Here is a 23,932-nt window from a genome sequence, read left to right as displayed (position 1 = left end):
TGAAAGAGAGAAAGAGAGACAGACGGCGGCGGCAATATTTGAAGTGAACCGAGGAAAACCGTTAGTCGTCGATATCGGGGAAGTGTTTGTGTGAGAGAAAGTGTATGTGTGTGTCTTTCTCTCTCAGTCTCGGAGGAGAGAAAGAGGGAGAGAGGACTCGCGCGGTGGACAGAAAATGGTCTTCCCTCTTGTTGTTTTGTGAATTATGGCCGATGTTCGAAGGTGAGACTCGAAGAAACTAGAAAAAAAAAAAAAAAAACTTCATGGGAATAATTCTCCGATGACAGAGCCATGTCCAGGAGCGCCGTCGTGATGCAGGGCCAAGTCAAGGTCGAGGTCCAGAGCCCCGTGAAACCGGACGTCCTGAAGCCGTCGAACGCGGCCAACCTTCAGAATATTCCAACGAAAACGCCCAAGGCTCTGTCGATCTCCGCCAAGGACACCGCCGTCGGCAGGACAGTGCTGGGGTCGAACAAGAACGTCATCGGTAAAGTCAGCCTGAAGATCCAGCAACAGGTCAACGGCAATCCGAGGTCAGGCAGCCTCAGGTCATCTCCTTCGTCGGTCAGGTCACCTCACAAGTCCCTCACGCCCATCAGACCTTCCCCAACGGTCAAACTATCCACTTCTACGTCGAGGTCTCCGTCTTCCCCTTACGTCAGAACGCCCACTTCGGTATCCAGAGTCGCAGCGCCTTCGTCAGTAGGACTGGGGTCTTCAGGAATATCCACCCCATCGCCCGCGAAGTGCAGGAGGAGGATATCCTATTCGGACGGCGGGGGTGATGTCCCACTTCCGGTGTCCAGGAGGAACGCCCGGGAAAGGAATCGGGTTAAAATGGTAAAGTTGAAGCTTTCCGCCTTTTCGTTTTCTTTGTTGCAGATTCTTTGCCGGCTTTGTTTTGTCATTTCTTCTGTAATTTTTCACAATATAGCTCTCAGTTATAAATTTATAGTCTACAATACAATTTTGCATATTAATAACACAGCATGAACTGATTAGCAAGGTGTTATAGAGCAATTACCTACTTCACTCTTTTACTTTGTCCTCTTTAATTCATGAATAATGTTGTCATTATGATCTTAACTTAATAATAAAAAAAATAGATAACTCTTCATGCCGGAATTATGAACCTTGTTTGCTTAATACATGAAAATTTTAATATTTTCTGTCAATTATTATGTTGTAGAGTCTATTTTTTTTCCATATTACTTCTGCAACTACTACTACTATTACAATGGAAATTTATTTCAATATTATTATCATCATCATTGTTTGATGGTCTCTGTTGCAATTGCAACATTACTGAAGGAAGGAAATATATTTCCATTTGGTAATATCAACAATAACAAAAATCTTGCCTTTTCTTCATTACGGATTTGAACCTTAATCTGAAGATGAATCATATTTCTTTTCATGACGTAGACCTCCATTATCCACCTAACATTATAATTTCATAAACTTGTCTTTAATAAAAGTAAATTAGGCGTTGGTGAAATTCGATAAGCGCTTTATGACGTCATTCCACGAGTCAGTTCACCTAATGCCAGATTTATCGATTTGTGGCGCGGATGGTTTCGCCTACTAAGCCTTAACCTCTCTCTCTCTCTCTCTCTCTCTCTCTCTCTCTCTCTCTCTCTCTCTCTCTCTCTCTCTATGTATATATATATATGAGTGTGTGCGTGTGTATAATATACATGCATGCATCTCTCTCTCTCTCTCTCTCTCGGGTGTTGATAGAGGTTTGATTAGTGGTACACTCACCTGTCTATCTGGGAGCCCCATTATGACAGAATATGGCTGACGAAGAATGAATGAGAAACTACAGTTTTAGTAAGTTTATTTTCAATTACTTCTTATCTATGGCTCAATTCAAGAGCTAGAAGTCTAGATACAAACTAGAACTTTAGTTTCATCTAACAGAGAACAAGAACTCAAGTTCCAGTTCAATAACTAGATTGATAGTTCAATTTAAAAGCTAGATGTATAAATACAAAGTTTGAACTTTAGTTTGACCTAAGATAGAACAAGAACTCAAGTTTAAAACTATAGAAAGAATAACAACTCGTATTTTATTCATGGGAAAGTCCCGGACTTGAGTTTCATCCCGAGTATACTAATGTTATTACGCTAGATTATGCAATGTACAAAGGAACTGATTCAAATTTCATCTCATATTCGACAAGAACAAATCAATGGACTCAATAAAATTATATATTTGTTCATCACTGGATTTTCATACTCTCAAATTTAATCTCGTTAATAATATAAGACAAAATTCACCAATCGTTAAGAAACGTCACTTCCAAGTTATCGAGGGCTAAATCACTGATATTCAACCTCTATACAATCTAGAAAAAATGATTACAAAATAATAAAGAATTTAACTGAAATTAACTCACTAATCACCGCCATTTCCAAGTTACCGAAGGCAAAATTACTGACAATGAATCGCGTTAAAATCCATAAGAAAATATGATAAAATGATTAAAATTTTAACCGAAAAATTCAGTAAGCGTTAAGAAACGTCACTTCAAAGTTACCGAGAGTAAAATTCCGATTTCTTGGTCCAGGACTTTGGGTATTGGGTCTTACGAAGGAAAGAGGAAAACTACGCAAACATATTTATGCGGTCCTGTGGTGGTGGGGACCGGGATTCGGTCTCCAGGTCAGATGGTCTGTGTAAAGAACAATTAGTTCCCCCCGCCCAAACCTCCCTAGGATTTCGGTGTCACGGTCTGACTCAACGAATGTACTAGGGGTTACGTAGTACACTGTGTTTGTACGTGATGCGCTTTCTCAGGTATTAAAGGTAAATAAAGCACGTCCGTAATCGTATTTGTATGAAATATCTTGATTATGATTCTGTGTCCACAAACCTTCAGCTACAAATGTCTTTTAAATCGAATTCACTCAACCTCGGAATAAACGTCGAAGGGGAATTTATTGTGATAAGCTGTCCGTCACCAGGTGGACTCGAACTACTAACTGGCCGGGGAGCTACGCAACCATGCTGCTATCATGAGAGATGGATGTATATATATATATAATATATATATATATATATATATATATATATATATATATATATATATATATAAGCAAGTCAGAACTTGCTGTCTCTATACACATCTGATAAAAGATAACAGGCCGGACTCTACCAACAGAAGCAAAGAGAAAGCAGCGCATTTAACAAGCAGAGTGAAAAGCAAATAGAATATAAAAATACTCGAGACGTGATTAGCTCCAGATCTGCTGCCTGCATCTGAAAGAGAAGTCTATTTGCCAGTTTCACTAAACAGTAGTGCTTGATTCGAGAAACTTTATGTACTTACGAGAGTGGCTCAAATGGTGCTTCTTTTAACACTGCTGTCAGGTTAGCTTCGTTGCTTTCGAAAAAGTCAGTTGGCTGAAAGCGGCTTGGCATTCTTTGTTTGCCATGTTCGGTACTTTGTGTTAGTAGAATGATTAATTATGGCTTTTAATATACCTGCGTTTGTTAGACAGAGGGAAATCTGGGCTCCAACTGTAATATTATCACCTGATTATGAACTGAGCAAGAGATGGTAGGAATCCCATAGACTGAAGTTTGAACTTAATTTTATTCTTTCCAGTTCGTCTAACTGAAAAAATTAATATTTTGGTTCGATTCAACAAAATGAATCTTTCTTTAATTCGACTTAAAACCAAACGTTGTAGAAATCGAGAGATTAAAACCAGATAGTATTTCAATTGGAGTTATAGAAGATTTACAATTATTAGAGATGACGTGATAATGCAACACTGATTTCGACAGGCTAAAATGGATCATCTCTCAAATTTAGTGACTTACAAAATGCTCTTGGAGATTTTTAACTAATTTAACATTCTTGAACCTGACTTTATGAAGTTCAGTCTTGAATTCAGCTATCAAAAATGAGCCATTATTCAAGTGATTTGAATAAATAACAGATTGTTCAAGCTTATAACATTTTATAAGTAGATGGAGTATAGCGTAAAATCACTGTAGGTTGAAAACAAGAGGATTCGCATTATTGAAGAAACATGTAGGGCTGTCCTTATGACTCAGTAATTCTTCGGTAGTGTCTCAAGAATTTCGCAAAGAGTTCTTGTTTATTTTAAAAAATACTAAGCAAAGAATCCGTTGATCCTTGTGTTTTTTTTATCTTAAATCTTGGATAAAATTAAATGTGAGTTTTGGATAAAAGCAAATTTCTTTAAAAATTTAATTACATTTCAAATGAAGGATTTTTCAGCATATTTCCAACACATCCAAAGGGAAGCATTAAAAGTCAAAAGTACTATAAGATGTCTCAAGCTGTGCTAGACACAGAGCCAAAAAAATGATTTTTTTTAATATGATCGAAAACAGCAGAATTCGATCTATGTGTCCAGTGGAACAGAAGAAATATCAAACAAAATTTTTGCGCAACCCCGAGCCCTCAATGTCATTCACTTCCCGTTCTCTCTGTTAATTAAGTCAACAATAAAGTGCATAATAATCAGAATAAATCAAACTCTTCGTCGAATGAGAGTCTTAGGCAAACACTATACTGGAGAGACAAAACAAACACTGTATTGCGTTTTTCTTATTTTGGATGGAAAAGGAGAGCCTCGGGTGGTCGTTCAAATTCGGCATTTTCGTCAGCCAGTTTCTGGTTTCATACGACTCGGAGGTCGTGAAGGGCAGGATGAAAAGTCGTACGACGGTTACTATTGAATCCAAGGATTTTATAATCTAGGTATTTTTCCTTCTTCTTTCATAAGTAAATTTATTCATTAAAACTAAATTTCTCTGCATATAGGAATGCATTTCTTGATTTATTTTTATTTCACTTCTTTTAAAAGTGAATGTATACATGAAATCTAACTTTCTTTGCAATTAGGTATGTTTGTTTTATTCACCTACTTTTATAAGCGAATTTATGAATTCCTCTGGCGATCAGTTAATTATTAGATGTAAGTTTTCGTGGTCAAAAATCTTCATTTCCTTAGGCAATATATATACTATATGTGTGTGTGTGTGTGTCTTGAGAAAAGCAGCCGACGCAAAGTACAATTTGCTTTAATGTTGTAATACATTTTTCTTCGCAGCCTTAATCGACTATAAATCACATTATTATAAATGTTAAAAGAATGTCGTTTAACTTATCTAAGGGATAACCTAATCAAAGAAGTTAATAATGACTAGATTTCATTGTTCACGGTACGCTGTTCATCATGCAAGATTTAAAAATGCAATTCGAATTCCATAACATTTTCTTCCAGCAATGTCTGGAAATGAACTACTTACAACCCATTCACTGGACGGTCTGATCCTACAGTACCTGATGACTTACTTAATCTAAGTGGAAATATTTTCAGCGCTGGAGCAAAAAAATAAAAGAAATAATGAAGTAACGTCTGTTACTTATCAAGTAGATTCGTATAAATACTCAAATATGCAAGTAGTGAAAGAGGAACAAAGAAGAGTGATAACGAAAGGAAATTAAGAACAAACACGCTTTCATTGTAAGCGAGCCCCGATAATTAAGATGAAAACGTCACTCGTCTTCCAGTTCCGACAAGAAATTGTAATGGTTCTCATTTTACGGCTGTCGCCGACTACCAACTTCGCCGGGCCTTTAGAGCGACTGTGGAGAATCCTGTCGACAGCTGAGGCTCGTGGGGAGGAGAGTGTTCTTTTAAGAAATACATTTACATGCCCTAGAGTTAAGTTTCTAGAGAGAGGGAGGGATGGCACTTGTGATCTACCCGGTCAATTAGAAATGAGGCAATTACTTCGTTCATTTCCTCTCTGGCGAAATATCAAATGAGAGTTTGATTCGTTTCTTTAATTTCAACATTAATCTTTCGCAACACGCAATTGCTCTTAATTGCAAAGCTTATGAAAGTCTGACCCTCAGCCTAAGGAAAGTGTAAATAGATTTGTGCGCGCGTTTGTCTCTGTGTGTTGAAATTCATCTCGCCTATTAGGCAAGTCTTAGTATGCTAATGTTCATTGCATTTTTATCGTCTGATATTAATTTAGTTAATTAGCTTTTATCTCTTTAATTTTCTATTCGTAATTTTGCGTTCAGACAAAACGATGAACTTTCTTAAATCTTATCTTTGATTATTTTCGTTTGCCTCTTTCATGAAAGTATATTAATCTCTGTAAATAAATTTAGCCGAAGACTTACCCTCGAAAAACTAAGTCCTCGCACAGATGTCTTTAATTACTCTTAATAGTATATTTTGGGTACTACGAGAATGCATATAGTACCTATTCGTTATTTCATACTTTAACAAGACGCCTATCATTTTCAAACGCTTGAAAATATGTACTCGTTATTTTGTGCAATCAGTTTTAAAAGCATATATGTACTACAAAGCAATGAGTAAAATGGACGCATTACAGCTCGAAGCGAAGTGTTAAAAAAAATTATATATGGTTTTTGAAAAGTATTACTTTTGTTTTTGCCAAAGGGGCCAATGTTTTTGCTCATGAACAAAACAAAAGGAATCACACATTAAAAACGTTTTTGAAAATCACAAAGTAAACACGTTTCTGTTTGGAGTTTGAAATAGTTAGTCTCTTGGGCAGTTTCTGTGACTTTTCTTGAATCCTTTTTCCTTTTTTTCTGTGGCGATTCTACATAATTATTTTTTACTTAATAATATTTTAACCAACTTCCGTATAATATTTTTAAAATTCCTTTTTTATTCTAATATTATATATATTATATATATATATATATATATATATATATATATAATATAATATATATATAATAATATATATACATATATATATATATATATATATATATATATATATATATATTATATTTGTGTGTGTGTGTGTGTGTGTGCGTGTGTGTGCGTGCGTATATATATATATATATATATTATATATATATATATATATATATATATATATATATATGTGTGTGTGTGTGTGTGTGTGTATATATATATATAATTCCTCTCTTTCCAGCTTGAATTATTCAATCTTATTCCTCCCCTGTTTTCGAGTCTGTCGTAGCTTTTCATTGCTTCTCTCGTAATTCTTAATTTTACACATTTTCTCTATTGCAATGACGACTGTTATCCCTCATCTGCTTACGTTGATAACACAAAATTGAGATCAAGTACCCCGCTGACGTACTTACTGCGTTTTATTACCCCGACGCCAAACGCACTTAATCCCCAGCTCCTTGAGCAATTCTCAAGAAATACGACGTCCGGAAGAACTGTAAAGGTGTCTGGCATTAATCAAACGATTAGAGAGGAAATTGGCCATGACCGAATTCACCAGTGGTGTCATAGCTTACTCCATGCATCTCGAGGTCGTAAACACGACGCTTCCAGATCGTAAAAAAGAAACACGAGGTGTTCGGGGATGCAATTAGATGCTTGGAGCCTGTGGTGCTCCATCCCAAATCTGCCCTTCCGTGCTTCTCGATATGACTTACAATTCGAGATGGAATCGTATTCGTGCTCGGACCTTTCGACCTGGGGCGTGTAAATTCTGTGATCCTGTCTGCGCGTGAGAGAAAGAGAGAGAGAACAATAAAAGGCTAATTTGTATCTAAAAGCGAAACACAGATCGCTGCTAACAGCTACGTTTTATGTATCCAGTGATAATTTGCCAGATGTAATACTTCTAATATTGCACTTTGGAGTTTGAAGCGATTTGTCAACGGATTAACCTTTTTATGAGCTGGGGTCATGACGACTGGTCTTTCGACTAGTCCTCGACTGGCCTTTGTTGGTTCCTCGAAGTTTTAATGAAGAGAGTCATTGAAGAACTTCAGTGGCTCCGACAGAAGATTATGCATTGGTTCCCGAGGCGTTTGCTGTGAATAAAATTTCTTGGAACCTAAATGAGTTGAGACATAATTTAACGACCCAGGATCGAGAATATTTCGTTTCAACTTCCTCTCTTAGTGTGATACATTTTTCACGTGGATTTATTTATTTACTTCTTTACTTATTTAATTATTTATTTATTTATAAGTTTATTTTTTCAGGTAGATGTTTTGTATATTTGGTTCGCGTTATTTTTCATAAAACCTTATATCTATTCGTAACCTATGAAAAATATTATTATTATTATATTATTATTATTATTATTATTATTATTATTATTATTATTATTATTATTATTATTATTATTATTATATTTTTTCAATCTTCCTAAATAGTATAAACTAAATGCAACTGATGCAATGATAATTTTTAATATAGCATGTTTATTATTATTATTATTATTATTATTATTATTATTATTAATTATTATTATTATATTATTATTATTATTATGTTGCTCTATCACAGTCCTCCAATTCGACCGAGTGGTAATTGTAGTGTGGGGTTCCGGGTTGAATCCTGCCTCCTTAGGAGTCCATCACTTTTCTTACTATGTGCGCAATTTCTAGGATCACACTTCTGCATGAGCCCTGGAGCTACTTCAGCCTCTAGTTTTTCTAGATTCCTTTTCAGGAATCTTGGGATCGTGCCTAGTGTTCTTATGATTATTGGTACAATTTCCACTGGCATATTCCATATCCTTCTAATTTCTATTTTCAACTCTGGTGTCGCATGGTATTGCGACATCAATGAGTGATACTTTCTTCTTGATTTTGTCAATTAATGTCACGTCTGGTCTATTTGCACGTATCACCCTATCTGTTCTGATACCATAGTCCCAGAGGGTCTTTGCCTGATTGTTTTCTATCACTCCTTCAGGCTGGTGCTCGTACCACTTATTACTGCAAGGTAGCTGATGTTTCTTGCACAGGCTCCAGTGGAGGTCTTTTGCCACTGAGTCATGCCTCTCTTTGTACTGGTTCTGTGCAAGTGCCGGACATTCGCTTGCTATGTGGTTTATGGTTTCATTTTTCGTATTGCACTTCCTACATATGGGAGAGATGTTATTTCCATCTATCGTTCTTTGAACATATCTGGTTCTTAGGGCCTGATCTTGTGCCGCTGTTATCATTCCTTCAGTTTCCTTCTTGAGCTCTCCCATCAGTAGCCATTGCCAAGTGTCATCGCTGGCTAGTTCTTTAGTCTGTCTCATGAATCGTCCGTGCATTGGTTTGTTGTGCCAGTCCTCTGTTCTGTTTGTCATTCTCCTGTCTCTGTATATTTGTGGATCTTCGTCTACTTTTATCAGTCCTTCTTCCCATGCACTCTTGAGCCACGCGTCTTCACTGGTTTTCAGATATTGCCCCAGTGCTCTGTTCTCGATGTTGACGCAGTCCTCTATACTTAATAGTCCTCTCCCTCCTTCCTTTCGTGTTTTGTATAGTCTGACCGTATTAGATCTTGGGTGTAGTGCTTTGTGTATTGTCATGTTTCCTAGTTTTCTGGTCTATGCTGCGGAGTTCTACCTTCGTCCACTCCACTATTCCTGCGCTGTATCTGATTACTGGCTCTATCCATGTGTTTATGGCTTTTATCATATTTCCGGCGTTGAATTTTGACTTAAGTATCGCCTTGAGTCTCTGCATATATTCTTTCCTGATCGTGTCATTCATCTCTTGGTGTTTTATATCCCCTCCTTCCATTATTCCCAGGTATTTGTATCCAGTCTCATCTATGTGTTTGATGTTCCCATCTGGTAGCTTTATCCCTTCAGTCCTTGTTACTTTACCCTTTTGTATGTCGACTAAGGCGCATTTTTCTTTTCCGAACTCCATCCTGATGTCCCCAGATACAATCCTTACAGTCTGGATTAGGGTATCTATTTCCTTGATGCTCTTACCATACAGCTTGATGTCGTCCATGAACATTAGATGGTTAATTCTGTTGCCTCTCTTCTTGAGTTGGTACCTCTGCTGGTCTTATTCCAGAGCTTGTAAATATTGTATTCCAGTTGCGCATTGTATTTTTGAGGAAGCTGATGGTGTTTTCCTCTGCCCCATATATTTTCAGGCATTCTATTAGCCATGTGTATGGTATCATGTCAAAGGCTTTCTTATTATTATTATTATTATTATTATTATTATTATTATTATTATTATTATTATTATTATTATTATTATTATTATTATTATTATTATTATTATTATTATTATTATTATTATGTAACAAGCCGGAAGACCATTGAATTAACAAGCACGTGTTTACCAAGAGAATATCCATTATGAGTGGGAGTTGGAGTAAAATATAACAAAATGATTGAAGAACTTGTCAGTTAATAGATACAATAAATTAACAACACATCCATTTAGATAATATTATACTGCACTGTCCCCTTCTGATACTTTACCTGAAAAATTGAAGCGTATTTTCACAATAGCTGCTAGCTTATCTGCAGTCAATTAGTCTCTTAGAATAGTATTAATAAGATCAGCTGGCAGCATTACCAGAACTACGTGAATCAAAGTGACCTAATTGTAATTAAATAAATATATTGATTTCTGAAAGTCTGAGGCGGTATTTGAAATATATTGGAATTAGAGGAGTGTGAAATGATAACTGGAATATACTGGAATGAGAAAAGTATGAAGTGGTAAATATGTACTGTAATTGGAAAAGTGTGACGTGGTAATTAGAATATATAGGAATTAGAAAAATGTGGAACGGTAATCAACGATTGACCCAAATGGGAATATTTCAGCTTATCAAAAATAAATAAATTATGAAAATTGGCTTTTTGTTAAATATTATCTATACTTAATATCAAATGAATAAGTGGACTATTATTTTAGTTTATCAAACTTTTATCACAATATAAAAAAAAAACCATCGACGCTTTAGTAAATATTTCGTTAAAGATACAGATTTTCTCGAAAATAAAACTACTTTCACGAGAGTCACACAGACTTATGAATAAATGAACAAACTTTTAAATACATAAACACCCTGGAGTAGTAAAAAATGATAACATCTTAGTGGGCATTAAAATTCTCATAAAAATGAATGCAGACAATTTATATTTTATGGAGATCATCTTCCTCTATGAATGTCAAAACACTGGTTATTAAGAAAACTGCTTAATCTAATTTACGTTCAGTTTCAGAATTATGGAAAGTGTGTTGTATGTAATCCAGAATTTTTATTTACAACTTTTCGTTTTCCTTAGGTAGGTTATTCGTTATTTATTCCTTGTAACTTAACTGAATGAAAACTGCTGTGTAAGCCTGGAATCTGAAAATAATTGTACTGGATAAAAAAAAAAAAAATGTCCCCCCCCCAAATGAAAAAAAAATTCTTTTTAAAATGGTTCTCCTCAGTAATTGTCAGTTAAGCACCAACCGAATGAACGACTTACAACGGAGACATTGATAAATAAAAGGTCAAGGAGAAAAGGACAAAGAAAACGGAAACATGGTTCCTCCCCATCCTATGTACTACCCTCTCTCTCCCACCCTAGGTCCAGTTATCATCACAACCCCCCACCCCAACCCCGCCCTACCGCCCAGCCCTACCTAGCGACTTCCTTTTCTTTTTAATGAAACTTCATCATCCTTCAACTCTGCTAAACTTTACCAAAACCTTTTTTTTTTTCCTGTGTATATATATATATACTATATATATATATATATATATATATATATATATATATATATATATAATGTAAGCACACACAAATAATATATATATATATATATATATATATATATATATATATATATATATATATATATATATATATATATATATAATATATATATATATATATATATATATAATGTGTGTGCGTTGTGTAACCATGTAAGTGGTCTGCGCGTGTGTTGTGTTAGTAATTTCAAGGATAAATAAAATTAATTGTAAGGGACAATGAATTACCATTTCTCTAAATTGAAGAACTGATGAAAGGAATATGGATCGAAGACCATACAACGCATTGATCGGAATAAAACACGACATACTGAAGATGGAAGTCATGAGGCCATGGCATACAATAACCTTCGTTTGGATGAAAATACTTATCTTACCCTTATAGGAAATATCCCTTGTTCTCTGCGGACCTCGGTTAAGGTTCGAAAGCGAGTCACCAACGAAAGAGAAAGACATCCGAACCCTTGTCTTCATAAGGAACGAGAAATCTGAAGAATTTCTTACTTTTTCTCGCGTAAATAAACCAGCGATGTTTCTCAACCACGACGACCAGCTAAGGTCAACAACTAACTACTGGAGAGCAGAGGTGAAGTGTTTATCTGCTAGATCTCTTTTCCCATTGCTTCTTGGTTCAGACGTAGGGTGTGGCCAGGATGCACAAACCCGACTTTGAAATGTTTGCATAATAATTTTTAATCACTTGGAGATTGTCCTCAAGTTTGAATGAATGAAAGAACCGGCATCATTAATCCTTCCCTACCTCCTATTAGATATTTTAACCTGTCTCGTAAATAAAGTGAGTGTTAGAATCGGTTTGATTCATTCTATGAAATCTATGCCGTCAAGCCCCAAGATACTGGGGCACTTTCGGCCAACCAGCATTTAAGACAGTATGGTGTTTGAGTGGTAGGACAGCGGAATAAAGAAATCCAGAAAATGAAGTTCGAGTTGATTTAAGCAGTAACAGTTAAAGAGTACAGATTGAAAATGACGGTTGGCATATATGTCTCCAACACTTCGTATACCTATATAACTTTGGCTATTCCTTTACAAATTATAAGGTTTAGATTACAAATTGATGTATAAAGAGCAGCTGACCTTTTTGTAAAAAAGAAGAACCTTCTCTATTATATCAGCACCATAAAAACATTTGAAACTTGTCTTATATAAATTTTCACGATAATCGTATTCAAAATAATATAAAATTAAGGATATGTTTTTTATTATGTTCAGACCTGCTTAGAGTTTTATACTAGGAAGTTAGAATAATAAGAATGTCTTTTAAAATAAGAAATCTTATGTTTATTATTGCAATTTTGCGTGCATGTGATCGGAAAGATATATTATTCCCTACCAACTGGAAAGATGATATTTTGAAACTAGATTTTTAATAACTGAACATAGAAAAACTCCAAACGTCGAAAATGGTTAAGATGAGTTTATGAATGAAGTAGAATATATATACTTTTTTTACTTGAAAGGGTAACACAAATCCTATCCTTGCTTTAAAGCTGTTATGTTTTAAGAGTCTATTATATTTTTGTTTTATTTGTATATCGGTAAGGTTTCATTAGTAATTATTGTTGAATGTATTTAATATTTCATTCGCCAACTAAGGGTAAAACACCCGTCTGGTGTGTGTAAGGGTAAAATGACAGTTCTGTTCTTTTAGCTGTATAAAGAGTAGTTTTATTTTTTTTAAGAGACAGGATCGGAAACCTTTACATATAAAATCACAGCCACTAAGTAACAAATGAAAACAAAATTACTTTAAGAGAACCACCATTATCGTACTTTCGTGTTATTATCCAGTTAAGAACATTTTATTCTATAGAAATTTCTCTTCAAAACAGGGATATGTACGATGCGCTGTTGCAAAGCAGTTATCAATAGAGCCATCGTTGTAGCAACGGTTAGAACTCTTACAGGGAACTGAAATGTGACATACTGATAAGTTCTAGACCGAAGGCGTTAGCTTTTGAATACCAACTGGAGAAAATAACCTACTTTATATAATCACGAAATACGACATAGCCAAATACAACGACACGGATCACGTATTAACCTATTTTCTAAAGGTCCTCGATGTTTACAATCCATTTTAACATTAGTTTGGCGAACAGAAAAGCAAAATGTCCTCAGAATGCAATACCGTTTGCAAGTCACCAACTCCTTTCTTTTGCACCCTCGTCTACGCCTCTGTCTCAAGGTCGAGCCTAACCACAGCCTTCCTTCCTCTGTCTCTCTTTCTCTCTTCCTTTGAAGGGCTTGACGCCCCTAGCGACTCTCTCCCCTTGCCTTTAATCTGCAGATAATTAGATTAAGGCTTCTTTAGTCTCCCGTAGAAGATCTGGTGTCTACGGGGGTTGAAGGGAAGGAGACATTCCTTCGCTAGACCTTCTTCGTCGTTATTTTGTTGCTTTCTGTTTCTTGGCTTGAGTGTTTGTCTATCTTCTCCTTTTTTTTCGGCTTATTTCTTGCTTACTTTTTCGTTCTGTTTCTGTCTACACGAATGAGGGGTGTTACGAGGGAATTAGTAATTAGAATAGTAACTTTCTCAATACAATTTTGTAAACAAAAGGAGAACTATACCATCCTCATTAGGAAATCACTAAACGAGTCCTTCCAAAACCTTCGGTAACTCGAGGATTCCCTTCATTTCCGCCAACCCACCTCACTGCCCACTTAGCCCACTTATCGAAAAAGCATCTTCAGAAGCAGATAAGACTTCCCATAATCCATTTAAATCACCCTCCCCTACCCCCTCCTTGGTCACTACAACTTCCGGCCGAAATTCGGCAACATACCCAGCTCCCCATCTAAAGTTGTCCGTCTTTTCCTGCCTCACTCACTCATTCTCGCTTACTCTTTCTCTCTCTTTTCAGGTGTCTCAGGGCTTCGCCATCCTGCGGCAGCACGTGCCCCACGCCGCTCGCAAGAAGAAGCTTAGCAAAGTTGAGACTCTCCGCTGCGCCGTCGAGTACATCCGGGGATTACAGCTGCTGCTGGATACTCACCCCACTGTTGTCGTCTCCTCCTCCTCCTCCTCCTCCCCTACCTCCTCTTCCCACCATCATCCCCCAGCTATTCATTCAGATCATCATCATCATCATCATCATCATCTCCACCATCTCCATCAGGGAGTGATGGGTCCCACCTCCTCCGCCAGCCCCTCCAACACCAACGCCCTCTCCTCCACGGCGGCCTCCTATCAGCAGCTGCATCCCCAGGTGTTCCTGCATCCCCACCACGGCATCGAACCGCATATTCTCAAGCTCCCGACAGCCGAGGACACTTATCAAAGTATAGGCCAAATGAGGTGAGTACAAAGGAAGGAGATCATTTTGTTTGAGCATCTGAGATTTTATCTTATTACTTTACTTTCAGTTTTTATCTTATTTTTTCCTCAGCTGTTGACTAACAAATGTCTTTTATTGTTTTCTATTTATACTGGCAATTTCATAGTACAAAGGTAGAGGCATTTAGCTTTCACCTACTTTCGTTGTACGTCTTGCACTCCGTGAGTAATCATATTTTCTTTATGAGTAAACTCCACATTATCATATTTCTCTAAGATTTATCTTATCTTTTCATCAGCTACTGACTAATAAGTAAACGAATATATCACTCTATGTTATTCTCTATTATACTGTTAATTTCAAGATTTCATAAATCAGGAAACAATACGGTATTCCACTTGTATTAGTACCTCTATCACAAAATTCAGTATGTAATTAAAGACGTATCTGAATACCTGACTAATATCCGTATCATATTCTCAACTATATTGTTTATCTTTTTCTATCTGTCATTAAAACAAAATGAGTTCATTTGGATTTACAAATTCGTCATCACGCACCGGGAAATTTTATTTTTAGTATATAAACAAGTTATTCATTCAACTCTCTTTGTTAAGTGAAAAACAATAAGAACAGATAAACGTTTACTTAAATACTTTTCATTCACCTTGTTGAACCTGAGTGATAAATACTAGACATGATTCAGGAAAAAAGTTGTCCTTGCGTAAAATTGATAAAGAATGAAAAATATGTAAATCATGCAATATCTTGTAAATATCGAGGACCATAGAGAGATAAGAAAAATTTTACGATATTTTTATCATAGTGACGGATTATAAAGCCCAACAATTAGAATACCACTCGCTTATTATTATGAGATTTCTTTTGATGAAAATGCTTAAAACCTGTTCTTAGATGCCATAAAAATGAGTAAAAAACTAAAAATTTATATGCTCATTTGTATATGTGTGTATGTGTGTGTGCGTTTGTATAATCGGGAGTTAACGAAGTTTCCACTTCCAGCGGATAAAAATGATTCGTTGGAGAAGTACAAGGACAAAGAGCTGTATAACGTACTCTCTCTCTCTCTCTCTCTCTCTCTCTCTCTCTCTCTCTCTCTCTCTCTGAAAAATAAATGAAAAAGGTAATATATAGACCTCCTAATACTAAAGAGTTTGACTTAATAATAGAAAAATTGGATGATATATGTAGAAATCACAAGGACTGGACTATTCTCCTATCTGGAGACTTCAACTTTCCTTTCGTAGACTGGAAAGAACGAATAGGAGATTGTGGATGTACTTTATACATATAAAAAAGAAGAGTAATAGTAGTGCAGAAGATAAGAGGCAATTCGAAAAAGCTATTAGATATGCTACTAGAATACAACATTCAACAAATAAATCACCTGCCAACAAAAAGAAAGGAAAATACTTTAGACTAGTATTTGTGAACGAGATGAATTATGTTAAAGAAATAATAGTTTATAATGCGAGTATTTCAGACCATAATGTCATAGAATTAACAGTCCATTCCAAAGCAAGTGACAACAGAGATAAGCAAGAAATGAAAAAGTGGGAAGGATATGGAAAATACAACTTCTACAGTAAAAACTATAAAATGGGTCAGAAATAAATGAAGAATTAAACAAAGATTGGGATAATATTTTTCGTAAGTGATGACATAAAGGTAAAATACGGAGATATTATATAAAATATTAGAGAAAATAGTGGATAAATATATACCGAAGAAGAAAAGTAAGCATCAGTCATGCATACCAAGAGACAGAAGGATCTTGTTCCAAAAAATCAGAAAGTGGAAAAAAGGTCTAGCAAAAAAAAAATGCATGGAAAGTTATAGAACTAAAAAGTAAGATAGAAAATGCAGAACAAAAGATTATACAATCAAAAGAAACATGAAAAACGGGACTTGGAAGAAAAAAATTAAAAAAACCCTATTAAATATCAAGCAAAATCCCAAACTATTATACTCATATGCGAAGAAAGATGAATAAAAGAAGAATAGAAATAGGCCCCTCTAAGAATTGAAGGGAGATTAACGAATGAAAAAAAAAGGAAAAATTTGCAACATACTGGCAGAACGATATAAGAGAGAATTCACCCCTAGAATAGATAATGAAGATAATGATATAGAAGTAAGGGATGAAAATAGTGAATATTTAGCTGACATAGATATTAATGAAGCTGATTATTGTGCAGGCTATTAATGAAATTAAAAATGGAGCTGCTGCAGGGCCTGATGGAATTCCTGCTATTTTGTTAAAGAAAGTAGTTCATTCTATCGCAAAGCCACTGCAATATTATTAAGACAAAGTGTAGATACAGGCAAGATTTATGATGAGCACAAATTAGCATATATTTACCCCTACTTTTTACTTTCAAAGTGGATCAAGACTAGAGGCAAGTAATTATAGGCCTGTGAGGTCTAACATCACATATTATTGAAAAAAAGTGTATGAAAGGGTAATGAAGAAAAATATTATGAAACATTTAATAAAAAATAATTTGTTTAATAAAGGACAACAATGGTTTCGTACCGGAAAAAGTACACAAACCCAACTGTTAGTCCACCGTGAGAAACATATTCAAAAATATGAAAAGCGGTGGAAATGAAACAGATTTGGTGGTTTTATTTAGACTTTGCAAAAGCTTTTGATAAAGTAGACCCATAAATAATTATGTTAGGTCGAAGAAAATTAGGGAAACACAATATCGGTGGATAAGTAGGGGAAGGATGGTTAAAAGAATTTTTACACAACAGAAAACAGATAGTTATTGCAAACGACGAGAAATCGGATGAAGCCAAGGTAATATCCGGTGTGCCGCAAGGTACGGTGTTAGCTGCAATACTGTTTGTTATTATGATTGAAGACATAGACAATAATGTTAAGGATTCGGTAGTGAGTAGTTTCGCAGATGACACAAGAATAAGTAGAGAAATTACTTGTGATGAAGATAGGAACGCTCTACAAAGAGACCTTAACAAAGTATATGATTGGGCAGAGGATAAATAGGATGGTATTTAACTCTGATAAATTTGAATCAATAAATTATGGAGACAGAGAAAGAAAGCTATATGCATATAAGGGACCTAATAATGAGACAATCACAAATAAGGAAGCAGTTAAAGACCTTGGTGTGATGATGAATAGGAACATGTTATGCAATGATCAAATAGCAACTCTGTTGGCAAAATGTAAAGCAAAAATGGGAATGTTGTTACGGCACTTCAAAACAAGAAAAGCTGAACACATGATTATGCTTTATAAAACATATGTTCGTAGTCCACTTGAATATTGCAATATGATATGGTACCCACACTATCAAAAGGATATTGCACAAATAGAGAGTGTACAAAGGTCCTTTACAGCTAGAATAGAAGAAGTTAAAGACCTTGAACTACTGGGAAAGACTACAATTCTTAAAATTATATAGTCTAGAAAGGAGAAGAGAACGCTACATGATAATTCAGGCATGGAAACAGATAGAAGGAATAACAGAAAATATCATGGAACTAAAAATATCAGAAAGAGCAGCAGAGGTAGATAATAGTGCCCAAAACTATACCAGGAAAAAATAAGGAAAGCACACAGGACATTAATCCACTACGCACCAGCATCGATAATGCAGCGTCTATTCAATGCGTTGCCAGCTCATCTGAGGAATATATCAGGAGTGAGCGTAGATGTGTTTAAGAATAAGCTCGACAAATATCTAAACTGCATCCCAGACCATCCAAGATTGGAAGATGCAAAATATACCGGAAGATGTACTAGCAACTCTCTGGTAGACATTAGAGGTGCCTCACACTGAGGGACCTGGGGCAACCCGAACAAGATGTAAGGTCTGTAAGGTAAGGTCTCTCGTAACCCGTAACTAAGTTACTGACACTCCCACTAATCAGATAGCAGGTTAATTTGCATCCTACATCAACCATGCTTGGAGAGGGTCTGCATAAACTACTAAACTGAAAATCTGGTCTAAATCCAGCAACGGCAAATTCAGGAACTGACTGATAGACAAGTCTAGACTGACAGGAAATGGAAAACTAGCTTTTCCAGATTTTTTCTGTACAAAAACACCACAATGTTCAAATTTTAGTAGGGAAGCGGCCGAACTCCTTGAATACAGATATCCTATTTTGTTCTTCTTTGCTTCCATGACAAGGAAAGTAAAATTGACCAACTTACCCAGACATAAATTGGGCATTGTGATAAAAAGACAGGAAAAGATAAATAGTTCTCTGCTTCTTGCTCTGGTATTAAACAAGAAATTAAAAGAAATGTACTATTTCTTACTTATTTTAGATTGCAGCAATTGCTCAAAACCAAGTTTTGATTCGCTATAAAAAGTATTGTTTTTTTATTGCGCTGATATTCCATGTTAATTAATGCTAATACCTATTGCATCCTTGATGATATGTAAGGTCATATTCAAAGTAAATAAATAATGCAATATGTATATATATGAAAGAACAAAGAGACCTATCCATACAAGAGTTGGCAGTCTTACGTGTAGATTGCTTTATACGAGGCGTTGAAGTCTCCTAGTATAAAAGCTATGCTGAAGAAAATTAGGACTTTTATAGTTGGAGATTTCAGCGCTTAATATAAAGCAATCTACACGTAAAATATGCCAAAAATTCATTACTTATTTTACGCCTATTTTTTTCATACATTTACATACTGAATTCTTTCTTTACTTTGAATCATGCAAGCAATAGACATTAACAATAACTGGAATGAAATTTCACTACGAATAGAAACGGTATACAGTAGAGGATCAAAAACTGGTTTCGACACATAATTAATAGTTCTTTAAATCTAATATTTGATAATTTCTTATAAAACTAAATGTCCTATGCCATTTCTCATATACAGTAAAAATTAGCTTGCTGCCTTACAATTCTGTAAGTTTTTTTGTTTACTAATAATTGTTCCACGTAATTATTTTTCTTTAACCTGAACCTGAATTTCCAACCAAACCAAAACAACTCTCTACTCGCCTGCATTTTATTTTACTTTAAATTCCTTGCTTTTCTTATGCAATCAAAGTAAAATAAAGTTTAGAGCAATTTTTACCTGCGAATTTTATTAGACAATGACCCAGAACATGCGAAGAACACCCTAAAAGTTACATAACTTTATTCACTGCGCCTGCGTTCCTTAGCTTCTGGGATTAATTACTGGTAAGAATTCATGCACACTCAACGTTAACGTCAATATTAAATCTTTTAAACCATTTACAAGACTTGAGTAATCAGCACCGATTATTCTATCGAACTGGCTAGTGGATGCAGAAAATAACATTATAACAGTTAATGAACTAATTATGATGTGATTATATAATAAAATTCATTATTAACAGTTTTATGTCACGCAGCCAGGTCTTTTGTAATACTCTACTAGTAAATAACTATAAACAGTGCGCGATGCATTTAATCACAACAAAAATATTCACTTGCGGACTCATCCGAGGAAAAGTTATTGAAAATATCCTTAAGAAAACCATTCCCCAAGCTTCAATTGCTCAGTATTACAGTACTTAGAGGGGCAGTTCCCAAACGTACGACACGAGTTTCTCGTTAACTGAAAAATCTTCGAATTTTTTTACTGGGATCGTTGCCAGATTATATTGGATTACGTTAATTGAAGATTACTTTAAAAGCAACATTTCGGACAAAAAGAATTCACGGTTTGTTAGTCCAAAATTGTTCAGTCTAAGGTAGGAGTGTCTTTCCATGAATGCGGATATGACGATTGTCAGTAATGAGTGAATTAGAAAAAAACGTACTTAATTTTTTTCCCAATATATTATTCATTCAGCCGGAAGTTAGCAACGGAAGGCGCCTCATAGTACAGGACAGTAATAATAGATTAGTTTCCGGTCTGTCTGTCTCTCTCTCTCTCTCTCTCTCTCTCTCTCTCTCTCTCTCTCTCTCTCTCGAACAGATTCATAAAGAACTTATATATCTTACACGCCTCGATATACTTATTAATAATTAGGCTATTAGAGAAACCTCCACAGTTATGTATAGATCAAATATACTTAAACATAAATGTAGACAGAAAGCTTTCGGGAATCTGTTCGATTTCCGTTTTCAATCGATTTGAAAGGAGAATTGAAAGGTCTCTGTTCACATTTATTTCAAGATATATATTTTTATCCTTACATAACTGCGGAGTGGCTTTTCCAATCAGGCTTTTATTCTGCTAGCTAATAATCTTTAGTTTCGATATCAAGGTAAGAACGTGACCTTAAAAGTTGTCACTTAAGCTAAATTTCTTATGAAGTCTCTGGAATGTTTTTTTCAGACTGAGGATTTGACTGTATTCACCATGCAGATCAAACTTCATTCGTAAAAGGGACGAAACTGTTTGTTCGTAACGGAACAGAAGCTTAATGCTGAAAAAACTTTATTTAAAATGAAGCTAAATTCTGCCCTCACGATGAAGGTGAAACTATCGATTCAAAATGAGGACACAGCTTACTATTCCTCGTGAAGATGAAACGTCTGTTCAAATGAAGATTGAAGCTGCGTTCACGAAAGTGATGAAGACTTTGTTCAATCGAAATGTGAGCCAATACTTTATTCGTAACGAATGTCCTTCCTCTTTCAGATACGACGGTCCCGACGGCGCCTTCCTCCGTACCTCTCCTTGCGACAGCTCCGACGTATCTCCCACTAACTCCTTCTACGAGCAGAAGTTCACGCCGCCTGGAACTGGAGCGGCGTCCTTAGCGACCACCACGACCTCCCCCGCCGCTAGCACCATTTCTTCTTCCTCCTCCACCTCCTCCACCTCCTCAACATCTCCCTCCTCCAGTTTGCCCCTGGGCGTCGTCAAGACCGAAGAGAACGAGGAGATGAGGAACTACGGCCGGGAAGAGCAGGATCTCCTGGAGGCGCTGGCGTGGTGGCAGCATAATATTAACTGACTCCGACGTTCCTCAGGGCAGTCCTCCCTAGTATCTTTTTTTTTTTTTTTTTTTATGTACTCAGCTGCTTAACTGGCACGTCCTCGTGGTATTTCGGCCACTTCGTTAATACAGAACTAGTGACGTTCGATGTTTTGTTTAAAAGTCGATTTCTTTACACACAAAAGTTCTTGAGTGTCCAGAAGAGTACCTTCTAGTAAGACATACCAACTCGAGGTTGGTGAGCTTTTCCCGTTTTCTTTAATTATTTATTTCTCTTCTCCGTACCAAGCTTGAAGATATCTCAACGCTTTGGGATATCACATACCACAGGGCATTTTAAGGTGTAATCCTGTTTAGTGACAATTCAGTGGATAATCTTGAGATCTTCAGGAATTCAACGTAAAGTGTATGCCCTTTGCACCTAGTCAGACTCATATTCAATTGCAATGGACAGTTTATTTTTAATCCATGTGACAATCGTGAATTAATGTGGAAGCCTTAAAGACGTATCATTATTTCTCATCGATAAGTGTAGTTTGAAAGTTCCTCTGCTGGACGACTCGAAGAATAATGGAAAGTTGTTTTTTATTGAGAAAATTACGAAAGCAGCCTTCAACTGAAAATGAGAAGGCAATATAGAAACTAAATGCACATAATGATGAAGTTGTACTGCAGTGAATTTTTTTAATGCTTAACAAGAGAATCTTCCGTTACGTTGCTTTCATTTTAATTTTGGCATCAAACAATGGTTTACAATAGGGTTCTACTGTAGCTAACATATTTCATGACACTTGCATCAGGGTTAATGAATCAATTTTTGAGGAAAACATGAATTAAAAGGCAGCTTTCAAGGTAAAAAAGGCCATCTTATCTAAGGAATGAAAGGCCTTCGGTATTTTTATCGAAAGTCAAGTGCAGCATAACTATGCTTTAAGGAAGATATAAAGATGCAATTATCGGATAAGAATATAACAGCAGCATTAGCATTCATATACTACTGTTAATTGAAATTCTGAACACAGATGAATCTTAGAGAGCATTAGAATTTGATAAATTATGCAACGATGGAATGCATTTTTGTGTTATTAAATGCAACATGTCGTTTTACTGTTTTTCAGGGTATGTGCATTTTCACTTGGCAATTGCAATGCATTTAATGCACAGAAAATGTTCGTCAAGACGCACTGTTTGCGGTACAATGCACTTGCACATTATTTATGCTTAGATTAATGGATCTTGTTCTAGTCCTATTGATAAAAGGTCTATAACATGCTTTATACATATATATATATATATATATATATATATAATATATATATATATATATATATATATATATATATTTATATATATATATATATATATATATATATATATATATATATATATGGGTATATATATATATATATATATATATTAGCATGTTACTGTATAATTAGTTTGATTTGTAGTACAGATGGTATTATAAAATTATGCTTGAGTCATGGAACTAATAAACAATTGTATTATATTCTTACAAAGCATATGTAAAATCTTTTACATAACCATGAATAAAAATTGATATTATCTGATAATAACAATAGTTTCTAATGACAAATATGCATGTATAGATATATAAGTAATATATATATATATATATATATATATATATATATATATAATAAATATACAAATATATAGTTATATATATATATTATATATATATATATATATATATATATATATATATATATATATACTTTGGTTGTAACATCGCATTTTAGTGTTCAAAAAATAAATATTTTTATATAAATTATAGAAATATTCAAAATGTAATAATAAGCTTTTTATTCTTGTTATTGACATATGTTTTTTCATATATACTTTTCTTTAGTGTCTAAGACGAATATCTTTCAGAAAGTGCCTTTCAGAATTCTCCTGTATCTTCCAGAAATTAAATGTGCCTTATATTGTAAGTTAGGTTCTTTTAAGAACGGTAAGTTTGTCTTGTAGCTCCAGCAGACCACGAAAACAGTGTGAGTTTGTGTCTCGGTGTATTTAGAGCAGCCTTAATTTTGGTCATAAGTTATGTTTATTATCACTATGGATGCCATGTAGAAAAGTAAGGAGTTTGTTCATGACTTAATTGGTTATTTT

General features: G+C 35.1%; 1 protein-coding gene across 1 annotated transcript; it reads left to right on the top strand.

The window, feature by feature from the left end:
- LOC135208242 (SKI/DACH domain-containing protein 1-like) lies at positions 1 to 23,021 on the top strand. Its single transcript, XM_064240361.1, has 3 exons — positions 1 to 840; positions 14,442 to 14,875; positions 21,496 to 23,021. The coding sequence occupies exons 1-3, from the start codon at positions 292 to 294 to the stop codon at positions 21,812 to 21,814; spliced, it is 1,302 nt and encodes a 433-aa protein (XP_064096431.1). The 5' UTR covers positions 1 to 291; the 3' UTR covers positions 21,815 to 23,021.
- The last annotated feature ends 911 nt before the right edge of the window (positions 23,022 to 23,932 follow it).

Source organism: Macrobrachium nipponense, chromosome 35 (genome assembly GCF_015104395.2).
Source record: "Macrobrachium nipponense isolate FS-2020 chromosome 35, ASM1510439v2, whole genome shotgun sequence".
NCBI lineage: Eukaryota > Metazoa > Arthropoda > Malacostraca > Decapoda > Palaemonidae > Macrobrachium > Macrobrachium nipponense.
This window is presented reverse-complemented; position numbering and strand designations above follow the sequence as displayed.